Below are 27652 nucleotides of genomic sequence, written 5' to 3'. Positions count from 1 at the left end.
ATGGTGTCATATATCTTGCATGTTGTGCAAGATATGGCAGTTACACACTGAAGCAACTCAAACAAAAGCTCGAAGCAACTGGATCAGGAACCCAAATCAGCCTATCTACAATTGGCAAACTTTTGGACGGACACAGTTATACAAGAAAGCAACTTTCTCTGAAGCCCGTTGGCGGAAATTGCTGTGATGTAAAAAATCCACAAAAATAATACGCTTCGTGGCTACAGGGCTACGGCCCGCTTCGACCTCGATATTACGCCGACGAGGCAACCTTTATGATGTGGTGTAGTCGAAGGCTTGGGTGGTCAAAAAATTGAAATTACTCCTGTGCAAAATAAAGAAGGATGAAGTGGAAACGACTGCGATATAGGGAAGACGACGACGAGGCAGGTCTTTTTTTTTGTATAGCTTGAATTATGAGAACGACCAATTAAACGGTACGACATTTACTGCTTGGCTAATTTAATTTTATACCGAGAAAGATCTTCGGCATTTTTGTGCCGAAACCCGTTAGTCTGCCTCAAGACATCATCTCCAAACCCAGACGAAGCTGCAAATTTACCAGGTACTGGTGACTTTCGTTGTTAACCCTAACAGTGGAACTTGGAGACTTTAACGATGGAGGCAAACCATCGGGATTGTAACGCGAAGGTCTTTTAAGAGAGATTCCTGCCAACCAAGCGAAAGCCAATCGACCCTAACAAATCGCAATGGACATACTGAAGGCGAAGCCTAGCACTCGACGAGCCCAAAACACCGGGATGATAAACGACGCCACCACACAGCTGAACAGCCCTGATATAGACCTGAACAGGCTCATCGAAATCAAAGAATGCCTGACTACGAGCAACGCGGAGCTTAAAAGAATGAGCGAGGAGTTAGAGCTGCTGCTATCAGCACAGGAGTTCGAGAACGAGTACGCCGCTGCTGCCGAATACCAAGGCCGTGCCATGATGTTTATTGCCTAGCTCTGCTTCAACATTGCAGAATTGGACACCAGTAGACGCCCCATGGTTCCGGCAACAGCAGCGACAACGCCCAATGCGCATGTCACAGTCTTCAGGATGAGTGTATCCAGACTACCAAAACTGGACATCACTACCTTCAGTGGGGACGTCACCCAGTGGCGGACGTTTTGGGAACAGTACGTTGTCAACGACGGATAAATTTCATTATTTACGCCGCTGCCTGACTGGAGACGCAGCAGCTGGAATAGCAGGACTACCAACAACAGAAGTGCGCTATGTTGACGCCATTCAACTACTAAAGCAACGTTTCGGTGAACAGAGGAGGATAGAGCAAGAAAATCTGGTGCCCCCTCGAAATCTTCCCCGTGTTCGATCCTCTACAGACACCATGGGTCTGAGGAACTTGTACTACACCACGCAGCTGAACATTCGAGCTCTGAACTCACTAAACGTGACGAACGGAAGCTTCGCGGCCATGCTTTGTGATATTCTCAGTACATCGGTGCCTCACGACATTGTGGTGAAATACCACAGACAAGTTTCATACAAGGCTACAAACAACGCAGCAGCAGAGGGCAACGCAACTTCATCGCCTGATCTGCATCTACGTCAGAACTCGAAGAGACGCTACAATTTCTTCGAATTGAAGGGCAAAACAGGGAAAGGAGCAACTACAGCGGAGCCCGTACGAACGAGCGAAAGCAAGAATCTCTTGCATCTGCTTCGGCGCTTCACAGCTCACATGGTTCTCAGCAAACAACAGGCGAGGGCTACTTCTGAGATTTAAAAGGGCACACCACACATTATCGAGACTCTGACACGACTCGTGTGGAGAAGAAGTTGCTGCGAAAGGACATGTGATGTTTCCGCAGCACCATCAATGGGTATCGCGCAAGAGATGGCAAAAGGCCCCTACGGTGCCCAAATTGTAACAGACGACACGCGATAAGAATGTATGATCCGTCATTCGCCCGGACAAGGAAAGAAAAAACGAAGAAAGACTTAGTCGTTCGCGTGTCTTCTTCTGATCCTAAGCACACGACTTCTACTGAGCTAGGTGAGAGCAATAACATCCAACTACAAACATTTTGTGATCCAAGGAAATCCGTGGATTGGTAGCCCTCAACACTGCGATAGGATGAACTCTCCAAGGAACCTCGATGCAAAAGGGTATACTATTAAAAACGACCCTGATTGTGAGCGTCCTTACCGCACAAACCATGATCGACGAGGAAGCAACCACCCAAACTCTGAAGGCTTTTTGGAAACTTCACAGCATGGAAATCACAGACGTGGAGACATCTAACACTCAACAGAGTGTAGCAGCACGCTTTCACAAGAGCATTGTCAAGGTTGGTGAAAAGTACCAAGTAGCATTGCCCTGGAAAGAAGACTGTGTGGAGGTGTTCAAGGATAATTGTCAAATAGCTCCGACTCGCCTACATCGCCTGACCAAGCGAATTTCGATCCAGAACGATCTACTTCGGCGTTATGACGAGGCAATCCGCCAGTATATAAAGTTGGGACATGCGGAACCAGTACCGCTCGGTCAGCACGATCAAGCTGAGACACGAACATATTACATGCCACATTGGAAAATCCTCAAAGGAGAGTCTGTTATCATGAAGTTGAGGGTGGTGTTTGACGCTTCATCTCACGAAAAAGGGTGCAAACCGCTTAATCACTTCCTGGAAAAATATTCTAACCTGAATCCAGAAATACTTCAAACCCTTTTTTGCTTTAGAGCGCATGCGATTGTACTAACTCCAGAAATCGAAAAAGAGTTTCTACAAATCGATGTTAAAAAAGAAGATCGCACCGCATTCAGGTTCCCGTGGTTTGAAGACGAGCTCCTTTCCCAGATGAAATTTCCGAACATTCAGGAATGGCGGATGACAAGAGTTCCGTTTGGAGCGACGTCGAGAACGTGTATGTTGTCTGCAACTATACAGCACCATCTGAAGAACGTGACTAGAGATCAAAAAAGCATTACAGAAATATTACAGAGCTCAATCTACGTGGACGATCTTCTTGTGGGTGCAGATGCGCTGGAAGAAGCAACCGAATTGGGTACAAAATATCTAAGATCCTCATGAACGATGCAGGCATGAAGCTAAGAAAATGGTCTTCTAACGATGCTGAACTGCAGCAAATTATGGAGGAAATAGAGACAGGCGTGATAGCAGAGGACACTGACAGAAGATTCTCGGGGATCTTGAAAGTACTGGGGATGACCTGGGACAAGGACAACGATTGCTTCAAATTCTCAGTGGATAACCTTATCTCATTTCTACAAAACAAACGAGACACTAAACGGTATGTGCTACAAGCAGCGTAACGATTCTTCGGTCCAATGGGATTGAATACACCCTTCACAATACGAGCAAAAATTCTATTCCAGAGTTTGTGGAGGCTTAAACTAAAACGAGATGAAATGCTTCCGGAGCGCCAGAGAGGAGACTGGGAAGAATGTTGCGCTGAGCTGTTTCAGCTCTACAGTATTTTCGTTCCAAGACACCTCAAGAATGGACTGACAGAAGTCATAGAAACACACCTGCACACCTTTGTCGACGCAAGTGCACAAGCCTATGGAGCATCTGCTTGCATGCGAATCGAAACTCAAAGCAGAGAAGCTTAACGGCTCTAGTGACAACTAAATCAAGGGTTGTGCCGATCAAAACAATAACGTTACCGCGTCTGGAACTGATGGGAGCTATTGTTGGTACGAGACCCCTAGACTATTTGCGCGAGACGTACCCTGACATTCATATTCGATATGTCATGTGGACGCATTCCACCGTGGTACTTAGTTGGATTCAGGGCTCAGTAGAAAGATCGAAGCCTTTTGTAAAACATCAAGTACTAAAAATTCAATCACAAAGTGTTTCCGAAAACTTGAGGCACTGCCCTGGAAACAGTAACCCTGCGGACCAGTTCACGCGAGGAGAATCAGCAGCAACGCTGCGGGATAGATCCATGTGGTAGAAAGGACCCAGCAGCTTGTTCAAGATCCAGTTGAATGGCCAAAAAACCTACCTACTTCAGATACTCACTTGGAACTCAAATGCAAATAGCACTACATCACCAAGTATACCTTCAAACAAGTCCATTAGCGATGGCATTCCTTGATGTGACGAAGTATAGTAGCCTCTCTAGATTGCTTCAAGTTACAGCCCGAGTTATCAGATTTGTCAGCAATTGCAGGAGCGAAAATTTGGAAAGAAAAGGACACTTGAAAGCTGCTGATTATGCCGCGGCGGAATAATATTGAATAAGGCAAGTTCAAAATGAAAACTTCAAAAGGGAAGTCAGCTTACTGACCAGAGACCATCAAGCGGAAAAACACTCACCCCTGGCTGATCTTCATTCCTTTCAGGACGAACATCGTACACTCAGGATAACAAGAAGGCTACATGAGCTGCACGCTCCAAGTGCAGTGAAACATCCTATCATTCTGCCGAATGACAAGCATTGTACAGAACTCATTGTCCTGAATGCTCAGAACCTGTGGCTTCATGAATGTGTGACTAGTACGATGACTGTTTCGAGGCAACGATTCAGGATACTTCGAGCACGACAGTTAACCAAGAAGATATTTGGTACATGTCCTAAGTGTCGTAGGTTCAGTACTAAACCGACTCAGATGCAATTCGCTCCACTTCCAGCCGACATAATTAACGAAACCAAACCTTTCGAGGTAACGGGATTGGATTTCGCAGGACCACTCTATGCGAAAAACCGGAACGGAAAGAAGAACGATGCTAAGAGTTACATAGTCTTGTTCACCTGTGCCATAACGAAAGCGGTTTATCTGGAATTATCAACTAATCTTTCAACTGACGCCTTTATTTTGGCATTTCGGCGCTTCATTTCGCGCAGAGGAGTACCCAGCACGATATTCTCCGACAATGCTAAAACATTTAAGAAGGCATCAAGTGACTTGAGGAACATCCTGAAAAGCCTGAACCACCCAGGCGTCACTTCCTACCGTGCTCAACACAGAATACGGTGGAAATTAATTGTTGGGAGAGCTCCTTGGTGGGGAGGGTGGTGGGAACGGCTGGTGCGCTCAGTAAAAAAAACACTCAGGAAAGTCTTGGGAAAATGCGGCCTTGGCTTTGAAGAGCTGCCAACAGTCCTCTCTGAAGTGGAGGCTATTATTAACTCAAGACTTTTAATATGCGTCAGTTCGGAAGTTGACGAACCAGCACCACTTTGCCTGGCTCACTTTCTGGTTGGACAAAACTTGACTGTTTTACCAGAAATGAACTGCACGGACGAGATTCTGCCGCCCCTCATACAACGTCAAGCGATTCAGAAGCTTCAATACCGACAACAACTACTGGACCAGTTTTGGACGAGATGGAGAAAAGGAAACATCTCGGAACTACAATCTGCTGATCACTACCCCAATATCAAGTCCACAAACCTGTATGCAAGTGACTTGGTACTTCTTGAAGAAAAGAACTGTCCCCGATATTTTTAGAATCTGATAAAATTTACAGACTCCATCAAAGGGAAAGACGGTCACGTTTGAGCCTACATCGTCAGGGACCAACACGGAAATGTTTTTCAAAGGCCAGTTCGAAAGCTATATCTCCTTGAGATTCATTACGCTTCTCCGTCTCGGGAGCATCTGGAAAATCAAGAAGGGTGAAGTGGAAACGACTCCGATATAGGGAAGACGACAATGAGGCAGGTTTTTTTATTTTGTTTTGTTTTGTATAGCTCGAATTATGAGAACGACCGATTAAACGGTGTGACATTTACTGCTCAGCCTATTTAATTCTAAACCGAGAAAGATCCTCGACAACTCCGTCTCGAGAACTAAATGTACCACAAGGCCCAATATCAGCATCCTCGGATGCTTGTCTGATGACGGGATTCTCTTGCAGAGAAATGTGAAAAAAATGTCTTGGTCGACTTTTCACGAATTCCTGGAGTAAGTTTCGAGGTCTGTCGTGGCAACAGCTCCAGGCCAGGATGCAGTCATAATATTTGGCAACGCTCCCGCACATCGACGAGCCGCATACGCCGCCTTGTCCTTGGGGCAGTTTTTAAAGTACCTACCGCCATACAGTCCGCTCTTGAACCCGACTAAAGAGATGTTTTCCAAGTTTAAGTCCGGCGTGAAAGCTTACACCAGTGAGCATAGCCCAGCCGCACTCGCGCGGCTTGGCACTACACCTCAAAAGAAAACCCGATGGCAGGTGCTCTAAACGGCGACGTAAAAAAGCAAGGCAGAAAAGTCATCGTGTTATTTGCCTGGCCTGTGACCGTAATCTTGTTTCTGTTCTTCAAACTAAAGACAAGTAACTCACATATTTGGGAGTGGAATACTCGCTGTCGAAAATCAGCGTCTTGATTTGCAATGGAAATGTTTATGCTATTAATTGCATACGTCTAATTTAAATGCAAATTATTTAAACAAGCTGCTACTGTCAAGCCTTTCCAAAATTTTCGTTACTTTTCTAAAACCGACAAAAAACTCTCCATCATTCAGTCACGAGCTTAAGTATTGTGGTCTAAAAAATACCTCAAAATTCACGTAAGAACGAGTTACTCAATACGCATAAAGACTGAAAAACCATTTATGACTTGCAAGGAACTTAAACCTCAAAAACGGAAGTCACATATGAGTTTAGTCATAGTTAATTCAGTGATATGAACGGATTAACTTGAGTGACTCGTGAATTCAAATGAATGGCGTTGAAATTAAGTTTACTGACACTTGGATTAAATTGGTGTTCAGATGGATTAATGTAGCCTGCCTTCAGCAAACTACATTTATTGCGGCGTCTTGCATGCGCCTGAGGCTTAGCGAGATTGGTATATTCCTAAATATCTTGTTTGTTCGGGCAATATTCAAATAAAGTCAAGTAGTGCGACACGTCAAAGTAAGACGGTTTGGTAAATAACGGAGCATCGGTGAAGATTAGGCGTTCTTCATTTTTGCTTGTTTCAGGACTCTAGATCAAGCCTGCTTTGATGTGACGTCACAGACGCGCTACAGAATAAACATGAAGGAACTTCCGGGGACGAAAATGACGAAGAACCAACTGTGTCGTGAAGCCTTCCCAGACTTTGGTCCTATGATTTCCCGTGGCGTAAGTTTCCTATCTTTGGACCACGCATTATAAAACTAAACCACGCAGAAACCTGCTTCTATGCTTTGGCGGCATAGAAATAATCGAACGTGTCCTGGAATGCAGGAAGACCGGCGGCGGCTTACACAAACTGTACGAGTAATCTTGTAAAACTATCTGTCTTACAAAAACGAACTCAATATCTTCTGTAAAAAATATTCGGGGAAACTACATAGTGCTTACGAACTAAGGATTAATGGTACAATTCATCTCAAAAGTGGGTGTCTGGGATGATACATTGATGATAAATACACGGATCTCGCTAAACTTTCAGCGCACGTGTAACGCCGGAATAGTTCTAGCAAAGTGCAAGCGAGAATGCAGGAGACGGCTCGTGCCGCCTCGTGCTCTACACACGTATGGCTCCAACGGTATTCCCAAACATGCAGACGCATCGCTCCAGGTCCCGACCTCAAGTGCAAAGAAATCATAAATGAAAATTGCACGGCCCTGTTTCTTTACTGTCACCTAGAAGACAATGCCTGCTCTGAATCTTGACGAGAGTAGCCGAAAAGCGGTGGACGCGGTCGTTTCGCTACGCCCGGTACCATCGTCGCACTCGTGAGACGCTGCTAGTCCGAGACGCGCACGGCACTGTGTGAACACAATAGCAATGAAATTTTGGGGAAGGGGTGGCGCTGTCTTCATTTTTTCGGTGGTGTCGGGTTTCGCCAGGACTATAGACAACATCCGAGGTAGAGTACAGAGCAGATTTTGGACGTTTCAGCGAGCGGTCATATTGTGTCGACTGGGGCGACGCCCGCGGGCACTTCTTGGGGACTGCGGTTTTGCGGGGGGACTGCAATGCCGTCCAGATGAATAGTTCTTGTGCGTCCGGAGTTAAAACTTACACACGACAAAAGAATAAATGAGCACGCGCAAGGAAATAGTGTAGGCAGAGCATACTGCGGCATACCACCGCGATCTCCGCAGTACCCTGCACCATACGTACCGTCCGGTGTCGAAAGTAGAGCGCCGCTCGCCTCTGCTTGCGAGGCTAAAACATTCTGGCCTATAGGGCATAAAAGCTGAAAGAGAGAAGTGAGAAGTGAAGGGACGTCAGAGCACCAAGCTCTGGTTCAAATGGTCAGTGGGAAAATACAACTCTCTCTGCCTTGGTTTTTTTTTTCATTGGCGAAACGCGTTCGAACGCCGGATGCCGCCGTTCGGTGTTTGCTTTAGAGCAGCGAGTAGCGACTGAGTTCACTTACGGATAATTCCAACTAGAGCTTGGTACTTCGACATTCCGTCGCGCTCTAATCTTTTACGCTCTTTCAGTTTCTATGTGTATATTTACACAGCGTCTCAAAAAACATTACAGGCTTCTTTTTTTTTTCATCGCAAGGATAAATTACGTAACGCAGAACACTCATTCTCCGCCCAAAGGTAGCGCTAAACGTCCGAACCAGTTGCCAAATTTACAGCTCGAACCGATATGGTATCGTCCTAAGTGATTTTCCGAAACTTTTAATGAAACAATGGGGCTCATTTTCGCCTCTTTTTCGTCTGTGGCACCACAGAGCTCTATGCATTCGTGAGTTCCATCAACCGCCATTTTCCTAATGTCATTTTTGAGTAATCACTTGTAACTTTTGAATAAAATAGCGGTTCGTGTTGAAACTTTGGCATCTGGTTCGGATCTCTAGCGCTACTTTTGGACGAAAAACGAGTGTTCCATGTGCATAGTTTATATTTGCAATATAATTACATATAAACATGTCCATTTTTTAGGACACCCTTTATTTCGTGTTTTTAGAGGTAAGAGAATTGTTAAATTGAAGAGATGGTACGTATTCCTACTATGGAGTAACTGGACATGGGCTAAGCGGACGTTGTTTCTTTCGTCCACCGTATCGTTTGGTACACATTTATATTCACGCTGTTTTAATATCATTTAATATCATCATTCTGTTCTATTGATAGATTGTTCAATAATCTTTACACAGCCAAGCGAGACCTGCGAAATGTCAAATCGCTACTAACGAGCGCACAAATACCAACGTAAAAGCTAGTGCTTAAATGCAGACTTATAGAGGGATTTACCTCTGTTTACTCATTTTCGTGACCGAGTATCACCTTGATGTTAACAACCAAAGTTCCCGAATTACTTTTTTTTTTTTTTTTTTGTAATGTCGAACAGGTGAGCAGGGGATTTCATTTTAACTTAGTCAAAAGGGAAGGCGATCGAGAGTCATGCATATCTTGAAGAAGATAAAACCTTCTCATGTTAACAGCACAAGATCAATCACACACCAACACACAAAAGGACAAACACACGCGCTGACTTACAACTCGTTTTGCATTCTGTTACTTTTTAATGCGAAAGTATTAACTGGCTCATGGAGCGATCTGACGTCATCAGTTGGAAACGCGAAAAGAGCAGATAGTTTCCGCGTGCCTTCGGTTCCATTAGCTGGCGCGCGTCGAGGGGGCTCCCATTGGCCGCTGCGCCATGGCCTTCGAGATCCCGAGGCGCGCGCGCGCTAGTACGCAGCAGACGACAAAGGGAGCGCACAAGCAGACGACAAGGGGAGCGGACGAGCAGACGACAAAAGGAGCGGACGAGCAGACGACAAAGGGAGCGGACGAGCGGCTTGCATGCTTTCGCATTCACGACTCATAAGAAATGCTTAGGTGTATCTCAAGCTTTCTTGTTCTCGTCATTGGGCTGACAATCCCAATCTCTAAGACCAGCACAGATGCACGAATACAGGAACCACTTCTAAATATGCCTCTGAATCCCCACCGCAATTTTCAGAATAAAAATGTCAGGTGGGTTGAGACAGTGTTTAAGACGGACTGCTAACACACTTGTCAACCAGAAGCGCTTTTTTTTTTTTTATTTATATCTCTTCTCAGCGGGTACCGACTTCTTTCTGTTACAAACCTTTTTCGAAATTCGGAACATATCCACAATACCTACACTGCATGCCCAGGTGTCCTGAAACGACTTTGTGGGTGCTATAGAAGTGTTCTCTTAAGTGATCATTTAAAAACCTGCTGGTTTGTCCTATATATTCTCTACCATATGAGAGTGGAATATAATAAACTAACCACCCCCTCGATGCAAGTAACAAACCTCTTTCGGTGCTTTTTTGCACAACCAGCTTGACGCTGTGTTGACAGATTGACTTTGCTGCATCAGCTCAGAAGCATACTCGGTGCAGAAAAGGCTACGTTGATGTTAACAAGGTTCCCTATCTTCTTAAATCCGTGTGACACATTATGTTTGTATAGAACAACAGCCGTCTTTCTTTATCTCTTACTTAGCTCATTACTTGATTACCTCATCTGATTTTCTTTAAAACATCTTCTGCTGCAGCCGTCAGTAAGAAACGAGAGTACCCAGCTCACTTTAACCAGCTAATTTGTACATTGAAGATAAAAACACCCATTATTGTGCAGTTTTGTACACTCCAAAAAACCTGGAAAGTCTAATTTCTCGCAAAGCACTCTGGAAACGCACTCGCTGCAGTGCACCTCAGGGAATGACAAGGCTGGACAATGCCTACACCTAACAAACAGCGCCCTTGGTGATGCCGAGCATCATGCTTCATCAAGTAAAGTGTTCCAGCCTAATCTTTTTTTTTTCTCGTTCTAAACATTTCATTAATCTTCCCATTTGCCCATCCCCCTCTGTAGACTGCAGTCATTGTGCCATCCCAAGTTACGGGCGGGAAAGTAGCCTCTTCTAATTTCTTGGAGGGAAGATCATGGTGCCGCACTATACTAATGAGATTCTGCCACTTTTACGTGCATCTTCGTTACATCATTCTTGCACGACACATGTAACGACTGTATTGCTTATATCACATGAAGGAAAATTATGAGGTCGCCTTTACTTATTTTGTGGCATTGTCTTTAAAAAAAAAAGTACGGATGAATATAGAAGCGCTCAGGTGTATACAATACCCCTGTCAGACAGGCTAACGTAGTGCACATCAACCAAGTACATTTCCTCTTTAATGTCATTTGTATACACCGACACGCGGGTTTGACGTCACGGAGCTGCGGCGGCGCTGCGATCGCGCTGGAGCCGGGGGGTGTGGGCAAAAGCGCGCACGTTTCGCATGGGCGTCAAAGCATTTCAGCATGCCGCGAAGCTGTGTTGCCGTTAATTGCGCCAAAATGTACAAGAAAAATAGCGGAGTGAGTTTCCACAAGTTCCCGGCAGACTCTGAAAGGCATAGAAGGTGGATAATATCCGTGGATCGAAAAGAATGGTCACCTCGTGCGAACGACCGTTTCTGCGGCGAACACTTTCTTGGAGGCAAGTGCGGCTTCCATTTCAATCTCCGTCCCGAGGCTTGCTTATGTGCAAGGAAACCGTTGTCTGATCGAGACCACCCGGATTTTATTCCCACGGTGTTCGCGCACAACGCACCGGCCAAGCGCTCGTCGGAGGCTCGCTACGCCCGTGCTACCGAGCAGAAGGGGATCGGCGACAGAACGGCAGTGTTGTAGGCGTTACCAAAAAAAAAGTAACAAAACAAGTTACTCGTTACTTGCAAATAAAAGGTACGCGTTACTGAGCTACGTTACCTAAATATAAAAGGAACGCGTTACCGCTACCGATAAAAAGTAAGGCACGTTACTTCTGCATTACTTTTTTTAAATTATGATTTAACACATTTTACGGTTTTGACGATACAGGTCATATATGAAGCAGGAACTGAACATAATTACTTTATCTCTTTTTACGGTTTCACTTAAATACTTAAGAGAAAAAACGCAAAGAAAAACATGGCTTGACGCCTAAAACACGAAAACAATTGAAGTGTAATTTCTTTAAGACTTGGGAAGTAGTAAATACTAACGTAACTACGTTACTTGAAATAGTAACACAAGTACGTTACCCGTTACTGTGTCGAAAACGTAAACTGTTACTGTGTCGAAAACGTTACTGTGTCGAAAACGTAAACTGTGTCGAAAACGAAAACGAAAACTACGTTACTGAAAAAAGTAACGCGTTCCTGGTAACGCCGTTACTTGTAACCTGATACCGCCAAGACTGCACGGACAAACCTTTAGTGGTTGTAATGCCTTGTGGTCATGGGGGTATGAAAAATATCATACGTTGACTTGAAGGCGCTCTGTGTATTTAATCAGTTAATGAATACACACTTCCGCAGACCCACAGTCTGCTGATTCCGCCGGCAGTGCGGAAACCGACTCGATGTGATCGTAGGCCTCGGGAGACTTGTACGCCTGCACCGTGTCGGCCGTGAACTGGCTTGGCGAAAAAACTAAATAAACGACGACCTGAGCCGTCGACTTCCATGGCAGCAACTTTACGTCGGAAGTCCAGCAGGTCTTGTTTACGGCGTAGGGATCCTCGTAGGCAACGCCGTCCACGCATAGTTTGTTTCGATACCGCTATCGTTCAGGCTCGGGCAACGAGCTCAAATAGTCGGGCATAGCGTACGACATACGTTATGAGGAAATACGACGCACAAATAAAGATACAAGCGTCCCTACAACGTCAACAACGAGCGCACGCCATAGAGCGCAATGGCGAAAACACGGAGAGCCGGGTTGCTTTTGCCCACATAGCTACCGCGCATGCGCGGCCTTCCGGCCGTGTTGGTAAACAGAGCCGCTCCGCGTGTCGGTCTATAGTGTGCCACACGGCTTCTTCCTAAGGGTCACACTCGGCTTTAAGTGTGCTTGACAAACTCCCTTTGCTCGATCGAATGCGCTGCGGTGTTTCAAGAGTAATAGACAACAACAAAAAAAAAAAAAAAAGTGTCGCGTTATTTTATTTTAAATTTAATTAAAAAAAAGCGAAAATAAGAAAGGAGATGAGTATTGTTAAAAAAAATAGCAAAGCATAGTTAGCATTCCGGTTTAGGCTTGATCATGACCAAGATTAGCGCCACGGTGAATCAATAAAAGACGGCGGTGAAGTAAGTGATTTCAATGCAATCTTAGCATAGAAAGATAGAGCCTACTCCAGTTTCGACGTGTACCTGCGTGAAATAATACGATCCGTATGGTCTAAGAAGGCAGTGTTATGAATTTTTCGCAGACCTCCGTAGGACAAAGCGCAAAGCCAAGGCTGGATCTGCGTCTTCTTGTGAAGGTCCGTTAGAAGCAACGAAACAGTGTAAAGATTATTCATTACTGTAGCCTTATATAATATATTCTAAGGCGTCCTGATTAAAATATTGTTGTGCAAAACGAAGACTCAGACCGTAAAGAGTGTTGTACAAGACGAAGACTTGCAAATACAGCAAGGAAAAAGAAGATTAGACAGCGTGCCTGTGGGTGAATGGACGCCATTAAAGGCTGACGGTGAACCTGACGAGACAAAGCCTTCGACTTGCCTTCTGCCATAACAATATATATAACATTTCAGAGACATTTATATATTGACCATAATATTTGCAATGTCTAATAGTACTCCACACACCGTTATTTCCGTGTTTTCCGAGTGACAACTAGTTTTTTACTGCGGCACCGAAACACTTGGAGTGACATTCAGGGAGCTGAAGGACACGCGTTTGAACTGCAGTAAATTAGCTTAGCTGAAAGGGGCATTAGTGCATAAATGTATAGGAATGAAGATCGACTCTTCAGGGTAGTACACTTTTGCCTTCTTGACGACCTTCGGTACTTATTGTTCCTTGAAAAACGAGGCCGTATCGTGGTGCTATTACGCGAGACTACACTCCACCATCTTAACTTGTCTACTACTCCATATCACTCACCGTATAAGAGCCCACAATAATGAGAATCTCAAAGGCACCATTTCAAGTGGCTAAAAACACGCGCACCGTTTAATTTAAAGTAAGTCTGAGAAAGCCTCAGCAGATTTGTACCGCGTCCCGTGTACAAATCTGTACAGCAAGGCACAACTAAACCAGGTCACCGAGCGCTACATCACTTTAAAAGGGCCAGAAATGTCCTTCTGCTTTTGTAGCAAAGAAACGTTAACATCAATGTAGTGCGACACCACTTTTCTTTTATGTCGCGAGAGGTACCAGACGAGAACAACAGTACAAGCATTCGTAACGCTGTCACAAAGTTAGACGTCTACCTATCTTGTCCACAGAAGCCCAAGAGTCTCCGTAAGTGCCAGACAGTGTGCTGTTCTACACGTTTCCACAAGTGCAGGCGAGTTTCGCTTGTGGATGGAATGGAATGCAAACGCGGACATGTAAGTTTCACATTTTGCAACTTATATTACGAACCATTACCGACTCCAACGAAATCCCCGCCAAGTCTCGAAAACACCCAGAAGCTCCGAAAGGAGTTTTTTTCGCCAAGGCTGTCCGCGTCACGGATTAGATTTCGCTGCCCATACGGAGTCCAACTTCATCTGCTTCTTTCGCAGGGGTTGTGGCGAAGTCAGAACGCCGAGCTCCAATCGCCTCGGATTTGAGGAGATTGGATAGACCTCAGGACAGCAAGATTTGTGGTCTATCCCAATTACCGTAATCCTTGCTACAGAAGCAGACGAACTTGGGCTCCGCATAGTCGCTGAGAGCTTATCAAACGCAGGGTGTTGTGAATCCTGGGCATCCTTTCATAGCTTTTCAGCCAATTAGATGGTGGAATCAGCTATTAAAACGCAGGAGAACCAATCGCAAAGCAAGAGGTGTGAGCTTAAAAGACCACGCCCTTCTTTTCTTGAGCTGTCAGCGGCTGTTGCCTACATAACTTCAGGTGGTCTGTTATCAAAATCAACGAGTAATCACGGCTCAGCGATGCCGCAAGTCTGGTGCCTAGAGTGCGTCTCCGACTGCTGTGCTCAGCGCCCCATGCTGCAGATACATCAAAAGTGGCCTCGAAGTGGCAGCAAATGACGTCACAGATGACGGGGTGTAGCGCTGTTGGGTGTCGGGATCCTGGCGGTTGGTCGTAGAAATGCTGGCGAAACGCACGAGCGAACGCCTGTGTCGCTGTCGTCGCGGCGTCCGAACTCCTGGCTGCCGAAGCTTCCGTGGACTCTCACGCTGCGACGAAACAGGGGTCTGCAGCTTCCACCACTGCTGCTGGGACACCGCCAGGATCGCGGGCGGGAGCAATGTGACACGTCTGTGACGTCATCGGGCGAAAACTAAGGGCCCACTTTATAAACGCGGAAAACACACTACTGGGTGACGCGTTCCAGGCACTATAGAGCAACTAAATAAAAGGCGACAAAGGGCGTCGATGCATCTTAGCTGTGTGCAGTCTCCTTCTTACGAGAGATAACAAAGAACACCAGCTAACGAAATATGTTCCCGTCCGGAACTCGTAGCAAAAAGCTCCGAGCGGACTATATTTATAAGATAATAAACACCACAAAGTTTAAATCCGCAACAAAATAAAACTGAAGAAAGATATAAAAAATCGGTCTCCTTGATTACTTGGTGACAAAGATATCAGAAACCTGCTTATTTCAAACCGTCAAATTGAACGTCATCACACACATCCCCAATTATTATCAGAACGGCTTGACGATGAGCGTGTATGGTCATCCTCTTCCATGTCAGAAACTGACTTACATATGTGAATAGGTAATGTTTGCGAATGATCAAATTCTCCCTAAAGATTGGTCTTGCTGACGAATCAGGCAAAAGGGCACCGTTCTATAAAGAATATTAAAGATTTCCTCTACCTTCTGCATCCCGTCGTATAATGTTTATAAGTTCACCAACGGCACGTGAAGCCACCATTGTATTTCGTAGAGCTTCACAGTCAAACATCTGTGATGCTATTTAGCCATCATTCAAATTTGGGTAACTTTTGGCGTACATTAAAGATGCCGCTAATTTGCTAGTTGTTTCAGAAGATAAGAAAGCGTCATTTTTGGCTTAACGTATGTCACCTGATGAATGCCGGAAGCAAATAATGAATCACATTCCATGCTGCGATGCCGCCTTAGTGACGTCATACATAAGCTTGTATATATACGGGGCCATGTGATGACCGTGCTTTCAACGAGCAACCTGGCGACCGCGAAGCAAATCCAAATCCATTCTCTCGAGTGCCGATTAAAAATATACTTATTTTTATGTTGCAGCATTGCGTGAATAACAGATGCGTCAAGAAGTAGATGAACCAAGCATCAAGACCAGCGCTACCTTCACGTCTTTCATAAGGGCCACATACAGCAAACATTACACGGAGGGTGTCCACTACAATACGGCGATGGCATTGCAGGCATGGCCACAACATACCTATAGTGGAAGACAATAGGTGGCGCGAAGATTGATTGGCCTCACTGAATCTCAGACAAGTGTCTCTTCCCACAAGACACACATGGAAATAAATTCGGGTGCTTTAGCCATGCCTACGGGAACTACCGAAATAAAGTAATAGCAGACTTCTCACAGAAATGGTATAGCTAGTTCACTGCAAATTACGAAATGCAAGAGAAGCTACGTCACAAATCAAAACTTCCGGCATTACAGCGCCGCATAAAATTTTTTTTTAAGCTAATGTTAAATAAATGCGTTACCCTCTCATGTGGCTTAAATAGGACCCGTTACAAAATTAATCTCCTATCCAACTATCCGTGGTTTTGCGTTCAAGCGAAAAGTATTGAACCGAAATACTTTCATTGCATCTATTACACGCCACAGTCTAAAACAAACTGAAAAAAAACGGTGCTGCGGCTGTGAGAGCATATGCCCCTGTCAACAAAGATTAGGAACTAAAAGTTCCTAAATGTTCTGGGATTGGTTATAAAAGGATCTTCACTTATCAAAAAAAAAAAAAAAAAACTAGAAGGCGAAAAAAATACTATTTTTTCCCGTGTTCTGCAGGTGAACTGGGGCGACAGCCGAGGCACCGCTCATTCTGTTCACACAAATTATACGCATTCATTTTGTATTTATTGATTTGACAATATTAGCAGGCACCTGAGCGGTGGTAAAAGCAAAGGCGAACCTTGTTTCTGAGACTCCACAAGTCGCTATCAATGATAACTTGGGATCGTAAACAAGCCCAGTGGGGTATTTTCTGAACACAACTACGTGGCCAAAAAGCCTTTTTCTCACTAAAAAAGACAAAACCACCGACTGAGATGGTCTAGAGTAGAATCTCTAGAACTCCAGCGCGACCTTTGTTTCCTTCCTCAAGTTAAAGCTATACTTAGTTTCAAAACTGGGGTAAAACTCTATTAGAGCTCCTTGGGACGGCGTGAGGCATGGACTGGCCGTTAATTTGACCATGTTCTAACCCGTATAAGACGCTTAATAGAACCACACGCTCGATAACGCGGTATTGCCACCATTGTACACTAAGTACAGGGTGCCACAAAAAATATTTACAGAGTTTTTTTCACCTCAAAAATAAACTAGGCGCTGCCGAACGCTCATTCTCCGCCCAATGGTAGCGCTAGAGGTCACAACCAGATGCCAAAAGCTCAGCCCGATCCGATAACTTAATCAAAATTTATAAGTGATTTTCTGAAAAATTCAATGGGAAAATGGAGTTCAGAATTGCCCGTTTTCGGTTTCTGGTCCCATACAGCCTCAGGTATTCGAAAACTCCGTCGGCCGCCATTTTCCGATCAAGGCTTTTAGAAAATCACTTATAACTTTTGATTACGCTATCGGATCAGGCTGAAACTTTGGCATCTGGTTGTGACCTCTAGCGCTACCTTTGGGCGGAGAATGAGCTTTCGGCGATGCCTAGATTATTTTTGCAGTAGAAACAAAAGCTGTAAATGTTTATGTGACACCTTGTATAAAGCGAAGTATGGTTAGTAATCGTATTGTGTGTACAGGTCAGTCACCTCCACTGGGCGTATCGTGTATCTGCAGTAGGCCTGAAATGTGTCCAAAACAGTACGATTGCTAACCTATGGTTGTTTTAACTTTTCATCTAGTTGTTATATCCTATCGCGCCTGAGGAGAATGCTCATCTAGATAAAAACGGCAGGAGAAAAATCCCGTCACAAAATTCAGGCTTTCAAGTACCGCCCACGATTGTTGTAAAAACTCGCAAGGCACGTGCCACGAGCGGGTGCTCCGCCACCATTCGCTTCCGCGGGCCGTTCATTTCGGTGCTGCGTCGTTAATTGCTTCCAAGGGCCGCTCAAGGCACGGGCCTCGTGCACTGGTGTGTTTTACGCTACTTGGAAGACAAACGCAAATCAAATGAGTTGTCTAGGAACTAGGAAGATGGAACATAGTATGCCTGGGCTTTCTCAGCTAAAGCTCTCCACCCTTCTCTGCACACTAAAAAAGGAGAAGCTGCGAAAATATTTTCGTCCCTGGCACCAACGGAAAGAAGGAAGATTATTCCGTCCCTTCATTTCACCGATTCAAGGGCAGCATCGTCTGGTGGTGATTTAAAAAATGGACGAAAACTTTTGTCACCATGCTCGCGGCGTCAGAGGCAGCCTAACCGGGGACAGTAGAGATGTCAACTTGAGTGATTGGTTGATTTTCACAGTTACGTAGAGCTGTAGAAGAATTCGCTATATTTAAATATCACTATTAGAGAGTGATATAATTTTTTTCTTGGATCTGTAAACGTCAATAAATATATATTTTTGCAATATCCCACTGATGCTGACAAGTTTATTATTGTTGTGCGGGAGAATAGATTTGAACCCAAGTCCTGTTAGGATAGAGAAAACAAAAGGAAACACCGATGTTAGTGCTAGCAACATTAAAAAAAAATTAAATCATGCCAGAAAGCAATCTGTAGTATATTGGACACCATCAAAGCTAAAAATTAAGAAATCGTAGACGTTAAAGTCGTCTCGAAAGAGCAAAGCAGTAAACTTGACAAACTTGAGAAGGCTGTCATTCAACCAAAATAAAATAGACGACTTTCGAAACCACAGTCGAATAAATAACTTATAATTATTTGGACTGGAAGAAACCAAAAGCAAAGACAGAAATATGTAAGATGTGCGAGTGTGCATAACCATATTCTAAGATATTCTTCACGTTTCTACATCTGGAAACGAGAGGATCCGCACCACTTCTGGATAAACTCGAGAGTTAATTCTAAAGCTTCTGGACTTTAGAGTCAGACTAACAGTGCAATAATCTATGGCAAATTAATAGATAATTGTGCTGCATAAGTCAATCATTCTAGAAGAACGAACCTTTAAATATAATCTGAGTTTCCAAGCGCCAGACGCCTCCGTTCACGACGCTCTTCATCAGATTGTTTACGTACCATGAGTACACTTGATAGTTGTTCCCTGACTGGAGTGATACTACCGATAATCAGGCTGATAAACCTAGTAATCTTTGAGAACCTCTAATACTCGCGAGTTCCTTTCCCTCAATGCACTGCAATGTTCGAGCTCCTCCTTGCCTAGCCCTCTGGTTGTCTATACTTATAGCTTAAATGGTGACGTGAATACAGGCGGCGCAATTACGACTTTTGTTGGTCGTGTTCAGCGCCATCTGGAAAATGCTTCACCAATAACACCCCGTCGCTGTAGGCGCCGAACCACGCACAGGAATGCTGTCGTTTTTTTTTTTGTTTTTTTTCGAATGATGCTTGCAGCAGGAGCATGAAGAAGAATGTTCAGAGTGTGTGGGACTTCCCTTGCTGCTACCCGTCTCGGAAAATAGCACAATGCACTGGTTCGAAAGCACGTAGTTATATACTAAGCGTATCGCCCAAGCTACGGTCAAAATAGCACGGCGCATAAGCCATGACGGCCTTTAATCAGCGGCGGAGTACCGCTCACTCCGCCAATTGCACTTGGCCCTCTCGCGGTGGAAGTGAGCACGGATGATTTAACATGAGGGCAACCTAGTCCATCTCTTTGATCCCCAGGTTGCCGACACAATTCCCCCTCCCCCCCCCCCCCCCGCCCCCCTCAAAAAAAAAATAGGGGACGGCTTAGAAGGTCTTTGTGTGACCTTCAATCCGGGTCAGACGGACCCTTGCCGGTTCGTCTGACTCAGAATTGTTCGTCTGACACGGAATCGTTCGTCTGACACGGAATCGTGCGTCTGACACGGAATCGTCCGTCTGACTCGAAAACGGGAGAGCGCGGGTGCTACGTGATTACTTGCGGAGAAAACAGATGTGACTGTGGTGAGTCGGATGATGTGGCTTCCATCGCCGCCGCTACGTCTCTGGCACGAGACACTAAAATTTGAACAAAATGATGTCGTGGCGCGGCACGAAGAGGTGGCTGGGCCCAAGAACGACGCCCGCCCAACTGCATTACGGAAGCACGGCTACTCTCTCTTCTCCCCCCCCCCCCCCCCCAAAAAAAAAAAAAGAAAAAGAAAAAGAAAAAGAAGAAAAAAAATGTGCATCAGTATAATGCATTTCGGGCTCGTGCTCCCTCTCTCACCATCTTCAACGCCGTCGCGGGTTGTGAGACGGTGTGGAATTTTCCGAGAGGTCGTGTGGATTGTTGCCTATCAGGAGCCTGCGACAACATTACCTTCTCGGATTTATGAGACGCCTGTAGGTCGGATGCACAAATCGACTGACATTCTTCACCAGATTAGCGATACACCAGTTCAAAAGACAGGTTGAAGAGCTTTTTTCTAACACGGTAACGTACCTCCCATATTTGTCTGGAGGCCATGAAGCCTATGAAGCCTATAGCATCATCACCACCAGCATCATTGATCGGATGAGTTTGCCTCAACACAAGATGCCAGATTCACGAACTTCTTCTTGGGCTACGACAACTTAGCTAAGAAGTTGTTAGGTTACGGACATCGTAAGAAGTTGAGGAATCGATCTTCACGGATGTTTTCTAAAGTGAGGGGAGGAAGGCGACGTTCTCGTGTTTTAAAATATAACTTCCGGTGTCTTGCAAGCTCACAATCAACGCAGGAGTGGGCTGTTGGTATCGCGACGGCGTCTTTGGAAACACGAATAGCCACTCGGAGAGCTCGGCATGATCGGAGCACATGCAAGTTGAATCACAACAAACGCCGGCGGCCTTTCCGGTGATGCTTGTTTTGAGATTGCGTCTGTGCGGAATAATTTCGATACTACGAAATATCAATTTAAACGGAGCGGAATGTCCAGCTCTGACGAAGAAATGATAACCGCCGAGGTCGATTGCCAGGAATTCGATCGCTACGAAGTCAACAACAATCATCGCTGCTAAAAGGAAACGGGTCTACGACTCTCCAAAGAGGCGCACGTGAAAACAAATAACCGTAGAGTTTTTTGGCCTCAGGGATGCAGGAGGAGCCCAGGACTAAAGAGATACGTGTGAACTACAAGATTGTCAGCAAGAGCCATATAACAAACCTGTTGACATTGGGAGCAGAAGCTGGACTGAATCTTGGTATAAGCTTCCAAAACGATATTTTACAACAGAGTACATCAAAAGCTGGAAAATTAAGAATAGTAATAATAATAACGCCTTAATTATCCTTAGAAAATACATACTGAAGCTTGCTGGCCCACGAAAGCCAAGATGCTTGTGGGTGGGATCAGGCAGCCAACGAACATCAGTGACACAATTAAACATCAAAAAAAAAAAAAAAAAACTACATAAGAAGTCCACAACACGCGTTAGGAAATTATACAATTCTTATTGCGCAAGCATGAGGCACCACTCTCTTACATTCCCTTTTACCGGGCGGAAGGGTACTAAATTTAGAAAAAGACCCTGGCAAAGTGCTGAATAATGAGGGAAGGCAGTGATATTTTAATTTTGTTTCATAATTGGTTTCTATCATAGAAACCTTGAACCGCTCTGCACGTCATAAGTTAGTTTTTCTCACCTTCTGTTTAAAGGCGCAACAATAATAATTGGTTGCTATTATCACGTATCTATGAAACTGATAAAATAAATTTTAAAGCGCGCCCAAATTTTTTTTATCCCCAGGTTTTTGTATATTGATCCGTACGAAATATTGTGTACATTATGTTTTATGGTTTTGTGAACTCCCTGTTTTCGTGCACCGAAGAATTGCCGCATATCGTGATTCCGTACCGTATGACTGATTCTCCTAAAGATCTAAAAACAGTTCCCTGCGATATCACCGAAAAGCACATTTAGCTTGTAAAGACACCCGGAAACCACCTGGATTATTTAAACAATACATTCTAATTTGTGGTTCCTCGGGACATCATGGTAAAATGTTAAACCTAACTATTTAAGTATCGAGCCATATGGTAATGCCCTACGCTTGCAAATTTGTTGACCGTGATATGGAGATGAATATCTACGTTTGGTACTAGACTAACATGCTTATGAATATTACGAAAGCAAACTAATTTAGTTTTATTGATATTGAAAGAAACTATATCACATGCAAAACATTTAAATAATCCATTTATCTCGCTCTGAAGCAGCGAAACCGCTTGGCTGTAATTATGGTTCGGTAACAAACGAACGGTAGCGTCCAGGAACTGAAAGATTCTATATCGCAACAGTAAAAATCCTAGAATGTTTATATAAATATTTAAAAAAAAACTATCGGACCTAATGTGCTACCCTGTCGTACACCGGAATTGACTCTGTGTCTTCTACTGGTACTGCTTCCAATATGAACCACATGAAACCGTGCTTATTAAGTTATTTTGCGAAGCTGTTTATGGCTAGGGTCCCGTGGATTTTTTGCGTGCGTCAACAAAACTAAATTTTTCCCGCTAAATTAAGCGAAAATTTCCCCTCTAAATTTATTGAAAAGTTTGCTAACATTTTTTTGCTAAATTTAGCGAAAGCATTTTCCCGCAACATTTAGCGGCAAACTTTTCCCGTTGAATTTAGCAGACAAATGTGCCACCGCATTAAGCGGAAAGATTTCCCGCCAAATTGAGCGAAAAAGTTTCCCTCCAAAGTCAGCGGGAAAATTTTATCTTCGTGACGTCACACGTGGCGGGAGGCGCCATTATGGGAAACATCCAATAATGAAACGGGCGGTTACGCCGACGCCGACGTCGCTCAACCCGGAAACGGGCGCCTAAAAGTTGCGCTTAAAAAGCATTAATATGCAATTACATTTTTAATTTGTTACTAATTTAATTTCTTTTATGTTCCACTACGAACTTTAGGTATTTAAGTTTGGATTTCAAATTTTGCAAGGGGTGCCAGTTGCGTTAGTCCTTACGGCAGCAACCTAGACGTGTTCTGTTGCTTGTGACCTCGAACTGGCAATAGAGAAAGTTATGAACATGAGCATAATAGATGCCGTAAAGCTTCGAGCTATAACTCCCTTTAGTGGTTGTTTACGGCGTCGTCTGTGAATGGATAAATTATGTAAACTTCGCACTGGACAAACACGAAGATGGTTTGATATGCAGAACGTGATGGGCAGTGACGATGCAGATTTGTATTGAATCCGACAAATCCAGAGCGAAATAAATAAACGTGTCACGTTTAATAATTGTTGAAAATATAACGTCTTAAAACTTAACTTTAAGTAAGCGTCTGGAATCTGTCATCACATAAAATGCGCGCCTCCAACAGTTGACATCATATCTTTATAACACTAATAAGTGTTATATGTTGTTTAATGTTGCTAAAATAACGAAGTGGCTCCGAATGATGTCTGCAGCGGAAAAGACCAGACGAGCTCTCGTCCCTCTCGTGCTCTGTTGCTCATTCTGGTTTCGTAAGCGTTTCCTAATATAGTTCACTACAGGTACCCTCCTGCTAAAAAAGCGGGCTCCAGAGAGGCGTAGCCCACGTTATGTGACGACGGAGAAGCTTGTCTGTAGATGTGAAGAAAGGAAATGCAGACGGTTGGGTACCAGAAGTATGACCAGATGGGCGAGTGTTGGTGGCCGTTGCCAAGTGGGCCGGTTTAAGTCGGTTAACAGATACCGTGTCTGTTCGACCACCTAAATCCAAGAGAAAATGCTTGTCTCGCCGTTCCATGACTTTAAATGGCTGCAGTAACGGCTTTCGAACCGCATCTCGTCGGACGAAAACGGGCGTGGATGTTTCAAGATCTTGTGGCACATAAATCGACGGCTTTTGTTCGTAGCTTGGTTGCACTGCCCGAACTTGTCTTGTGAAAGCTTTTAGTTCGCTAGCGAAGATCCCGGAATCAATCCCGACTTTATGAACGGTCGGGGTAAACGAATCGCCGGGAAGGCGTAGAGTGGTGTCATAAACAAGCTCTGCTGGGCTGCAGTTGAGATCAGCTTTGATTGCTGATCGAAATCCAAAAAGAACTAGAGGCGCGTGTCTGGCCCGATATGTTGGATCCCCTTTTGCCTTGAGTGATGACTTGTGTGATAGATGTAATCTTTCAACCATGCCGTTGGCGATGGGATGATATGATGTGTGTATCTGTTGTGCATCGAGAAGCTATGCGAGGGAACGAAACAAAGATGATTGAAACTGCAGTCCCCGATCTGTAGTTATGCTGGTTGGTACACCAAAATTTGCCACCCTTCCGCTCACGAATAATTGTGCAATGGTAGCAGCTGTACTGTTGGGAATCGGGAAGGCCTCTGGCCAACGAGTAAATTAGTCAATACAGGTAAGTATGTAGGTGTTGCCCTCTGACGGAGGTAATGAGCCCACGATGTCAAGATGAACGTGATCAATACGGTTGGTTGCTTCCGGGAATGATTGAAAAGGTGCCAAGGTATGGCGATAAATCTTTGATTTTTGACAGCCTATACAAGCTTGTGTCCATCCCCGGACGTCCTTATTTATGCCCTGCCAAAAGAAACGTTCAGTGACCAAGCGTTGTGTCGCGCGCATGCCTGGGTGTGACAATCCGTGGAGTGCATCAAGGACCTGACGGCGGAATGCAACAGGGACAACTGGAGGAGGCACTCCAGTTGATATAACACAAAGAAGAGGATAATCACCAACCGGCATTGTGATATTCTCAAGCTTTAACTTGTTAGAAAACTGACTAAGTAAAGGAATGGCACAGTCGTTCTGCTGCGCAGAAGGCATTGCATTGAAGTCAATGGAGGATGGAAAAGTCTTGTAACTGGAAGTAACTGAAATGCGCGAGAGAGCGTCTGCTGCTGCATTGTGGGGTCCCTTAACGTCAGCCATGATGTGAGGTGCCGTGTTTCTCGTGGAGAAAACTTATCGCTGGCAGATTTTAACGCATGGGTCAATGGTTTGTGATCCGTGATTATGAAAAAAGCTCGGCCTTCGAAAAAAATGTTGAACTGCTTGACTGCCAGGCAGATAGCGAGGAGCTCACGGCCGAAAGTGCAGTAGCGGCACTCTGCAGATTCCAGCTTCTTTGAGATGACTTAAATGCGGTGCCAATCTGTTCCGACATGCTGCTGCAGGATGGCCCCAACAGCAGTATTAGAAGCGTCAACCATAAAATTGGGCGGGGCATTGGGCCTCAGATGGAATAGAAAGTGGCCTTGGCTAGTGTTTATCTAGCTTGGTCAAATGCTTGCGCCGTTTTGGCAGACCACTGAAGCATTCCCGAAGGTGTGTTGGTGCCTTTCAAGAGGTCGGCTAATGCTTTGAGTATCTCAGCGCAGTTAGGAATGAAACAGCGGGAGAAATTAATAAAACCCGGATGGAGGTAGGACATCGTAGGGAATCTCGAATATCCTTGACTTTCTTGTCGAGAGGTCGAAGTCCATGCTGGGGCCCTAATCTGGACACTTGGCGGAAAATTCAGCGAGAACTTTGGCGGCTGTGATTGGCCGGCGCCAAGGTCAACTGTGGCGTTTGCCAATCGCGGCCGCCAAATTTCTCGCCGTCGTTTTCGCCAAGCGTCCAGCTTAGGGCCCCTGGTCGAGGTGGTGGCCGAGAAAGTTAATTTCGGTGTCACTGAATTCGCACTTGGCCTTAATAATTAGGAGGCCATATTCATCACGCCTATGGAAAAGAAGTTCGAGATGTTCCAAGTGTATTTTAGTACCGAGGCTGTAGATGAGGACGTCATCAATATATGCATAACAAAAGGGAAGGTCTCAAGTTACGTTGTCGACAAAACGCTGAAACGTCTGCGCGGCATTTCTCAGGCCAAATGGCATTCTGGCGTATTCAAAATGCCCGAATGCGGTAGTAAAGGCGGTCTTGGCGATATCAACAGGGTGTACAGGTATCTGATGGTACGCTTTGACAAGGTCAATTTTGGAAAACGATTTTAGCGCCTGAAAGGGATGCCGTGAAATCTTCGATATGTGGGAAGAGATTGCGATTCGATACTGTTAAGTTGTTTAGGGTGTGGTAATCGCCACAAGTTCGGCAATCCCCGGGTGTTTTTTTCGGCACCATGTGTAGAGGCGATGCCCATGGACTTGATGAGGGACGTATGAATCCCAATTCAAGCATGTAGGCGAATTCCTATTGTGCCACCTTCAAGCGATCCGGGTGTAGCCGACGTGGTCGAGCATAAACAAGTTGCCCCGTTGTAACAATGTGGTGGGTCACGTAATGTTTGATTGGACGTTAAAATTTATGAGGGCGAGTTAACGATGCAAAATGCTGACGTAGTGTCTCGTACATCGACGCTGCCTCTTGGGGCTCTCTAGGACGTGGATCAGAAGTAGTGAGGGCTATTCCCTGAACCTTGAGATTAGTGGTTGGGTATACAAGACTCTTGTTCAATATATCAACGATGCGGTTGAAATGCGTGAGACATTCAACACCCAATATTGGGTAGGCAACGTCCGCGACTGAAAATATCCATCGGAAAACTCTCCGCAGAGTATGTTGATTGTCGAAACTCGCTCACCGTAGGTTGCGATGGATGTTTTATTGGCAGCCTGAAGAAAGGAGGGGGTTTGCTGAGGCTTACAAGGAAGTGCAGATGAAGGCAGTGCGCTTACCTCAGCGCCAGTGTCGATAAGGAAACTCTGGCCGATATCGCGATCTGTGACGAAGAATAAGCGGCCAGCATCCGTTACAGCACCCCTCGCCGCTTCTAGTGGTGGGGTTTGGCATTTTCCGCCGCTGCTCACGGTGGTGTACAGTGTCTGGTCCTGTCTCTAAATGTTCGGTGGTACTACCAGCCGACTCTGGATTGCGGTGAAATCGGGCGGTTCCGACGATAGCGTTCATTGTTGCGTTGCCGCGATGTTGATCGAGAGCGCAACGAAACTGCAGCTATTTCATTTCTGAGTTCACTCAACTCTAGTTTGAGAACATCCCGTAGCTGGTGCAGCTCTGCAGAGAAATTGGTACATGGTGAGTCCACAGATGCTTTTGTCGAGACTTGCGATTGATGCCGCTCTGCTACCAGCAGCGTGGCAACCTCCATAATGGGGACTGCCAGCTGTGCCAGGGCAGGCAACTGGAGGTCTGACGTCATGGAAAGCACCATGCGAACATTGGTCGGTAATCGTTGAAGCAATAGTTCCTTCAGAAGTGAAGTGTCGAACGGTGCTGCTCTCTCGCCGAGGAGTTGTTGGAGGCTTCTGAGCAGCTGCGACGGTTTCCGGTCGCCGAGTTCTTCGCTTGTCAACAGTTAATGTAGTTGGCGCCGTTCTGAATCCGGCGTCCGCTTCACCAGTTCCGTCTTCAAGGTGGTGTAAGGTTTGCTCGGTAATGGAACGAAGATTAAATCTCGCACTTCGGTCGCTATTTCGGGTGGAAGAGCGGCGACGACGTAGTGGAACATGCGGATTTGCGAAGTGATGCGATACATGGAAATCTGGCTTTCGACTTGAGCAAACGATACCTTCGAATCGGCGGTCCACTACTTC

The 27652-nt window shown here is 45.2% G+C and overlaps 1 protein-coding gene and 1 pseudogene across 1 annotated transcript in view; one reads left to right on the top strand and one right to left on the bottom strand.

Moving 5' to 3' along the window:
* Positions 1 to 16157, top strand: part of LOC120839982 (zinc metalloproteinase/disintegrin-like) — a 100421-nt gene extending 84264 nt beyond the window's left edge. The window contains exons 13-14 of the mRNA XM_040210403.1: positions 6934 to 7075; positions 16125 to 16157. Of these exons, the coding sequence (XP_040066337.1) occupies positions 6934 to 7075; positions 16125 to 16157 (175 nt within the window). The remainder of the gene's footprint in view (positions 1 to 6933; positions 7076 to 16124) is intronic.
* A 10714-nt stretch (positions 16158 to 26871) lies between these two features.
* Positions 26872 to 27444, bottom strand: LOC115310344 (annotated as a pseudogene).
* Between the last annotated feature and the right edge of the window lie 208 nt (positions 27445 to 27652).

The sequence above is a fragment of the Ixodes scapularis genome, unplaced genomic scaffold, assembly GCF_016920785.2.
Source record: "Ixodes scapularis isolate PalLabHiFi unplaced genomic scaffold, ASM1692078v2 PGA_scaffold4__175_contigs__length_147842914, whole genome shotgun sequence".
In the NCBI taxonomy this organism is placed as follows: Eukaryota; Metazoa; Arthropoda; class Arachnida; order Ixodida; family Ixodidae; genus Ixodes; species Ixodes scapularis.
The sequence above is the reverse complement of the archived record's forward strand: the minus strand, read 5'-3'. Positions and strand labels throughout refer to the sequence as shown.